This window comes from Myotis davidii, unplaced genomic scaffold (genome assembly GCF_000327345.1).
Source record: "Myotis davidii unplaced genomic scaffold, ASM32734v1 scaffold991, whole genome shotgun sequence".
Taxonomy (NCBI): Eukaryota; Metazoa; Chordata; class Mammalia; order Chiroptera; family Vespertilionidae; genus Myotis; species Myotis davidii.
This window is the reverse complement of record NW_006283137.1, coordinates 236250-236513: the sequence shown is the minus strand read 5'-3', so window position 1 is coordinate 236513 and position 264 is coordinate 236250. Positions and strand designations below refer to the sequence as shown.

The window sequence follows — 264 nt, the reverse complement described above, 5'->3', positions numbered from 1 at the left end:
GGCGGCGGTGAAGAACGTGCCGTCGGTGTTCCTGATGACGGACTCCCAGGTGGCCGAGGAGCAGTTCCTGGTGCTGATCAACGACTTGCTGGCCTCGGGCGAGATCCCGGGGCTGTTCGCTGACGACGACCTGGAGAACATCATCACGTCCATGCGGCCGCAGGTCAAGGCGCTCGGGCTGACCGACACCCGGGAGCTGTGCTGGAAGTTCTTCATCGAACGGGTCCGCCGGCAGCTCAAGGTGCAGTCCCGTCCCGTTCCCGT

At 65.2% G+C, this 264-nt stretch overlaps 1 protein-coding gene across 1 annotated transcript in view; it reads left to right on the top strand.

Moving 5' to 3' along the window:
- Positions 1-264, top strand: part of DNAH17 (dynein, axonemal, heavy chain 17) — a 107024-nt gene that overhangs the window by 41374 nt on the left and 65386 nt on the right. The window contains 1 exon segment of the mRNA XM_015562672.1: positions 2-241. Coding sequence (XP_015418158.1) covers positions 2-241 — 240 coding nt within the window.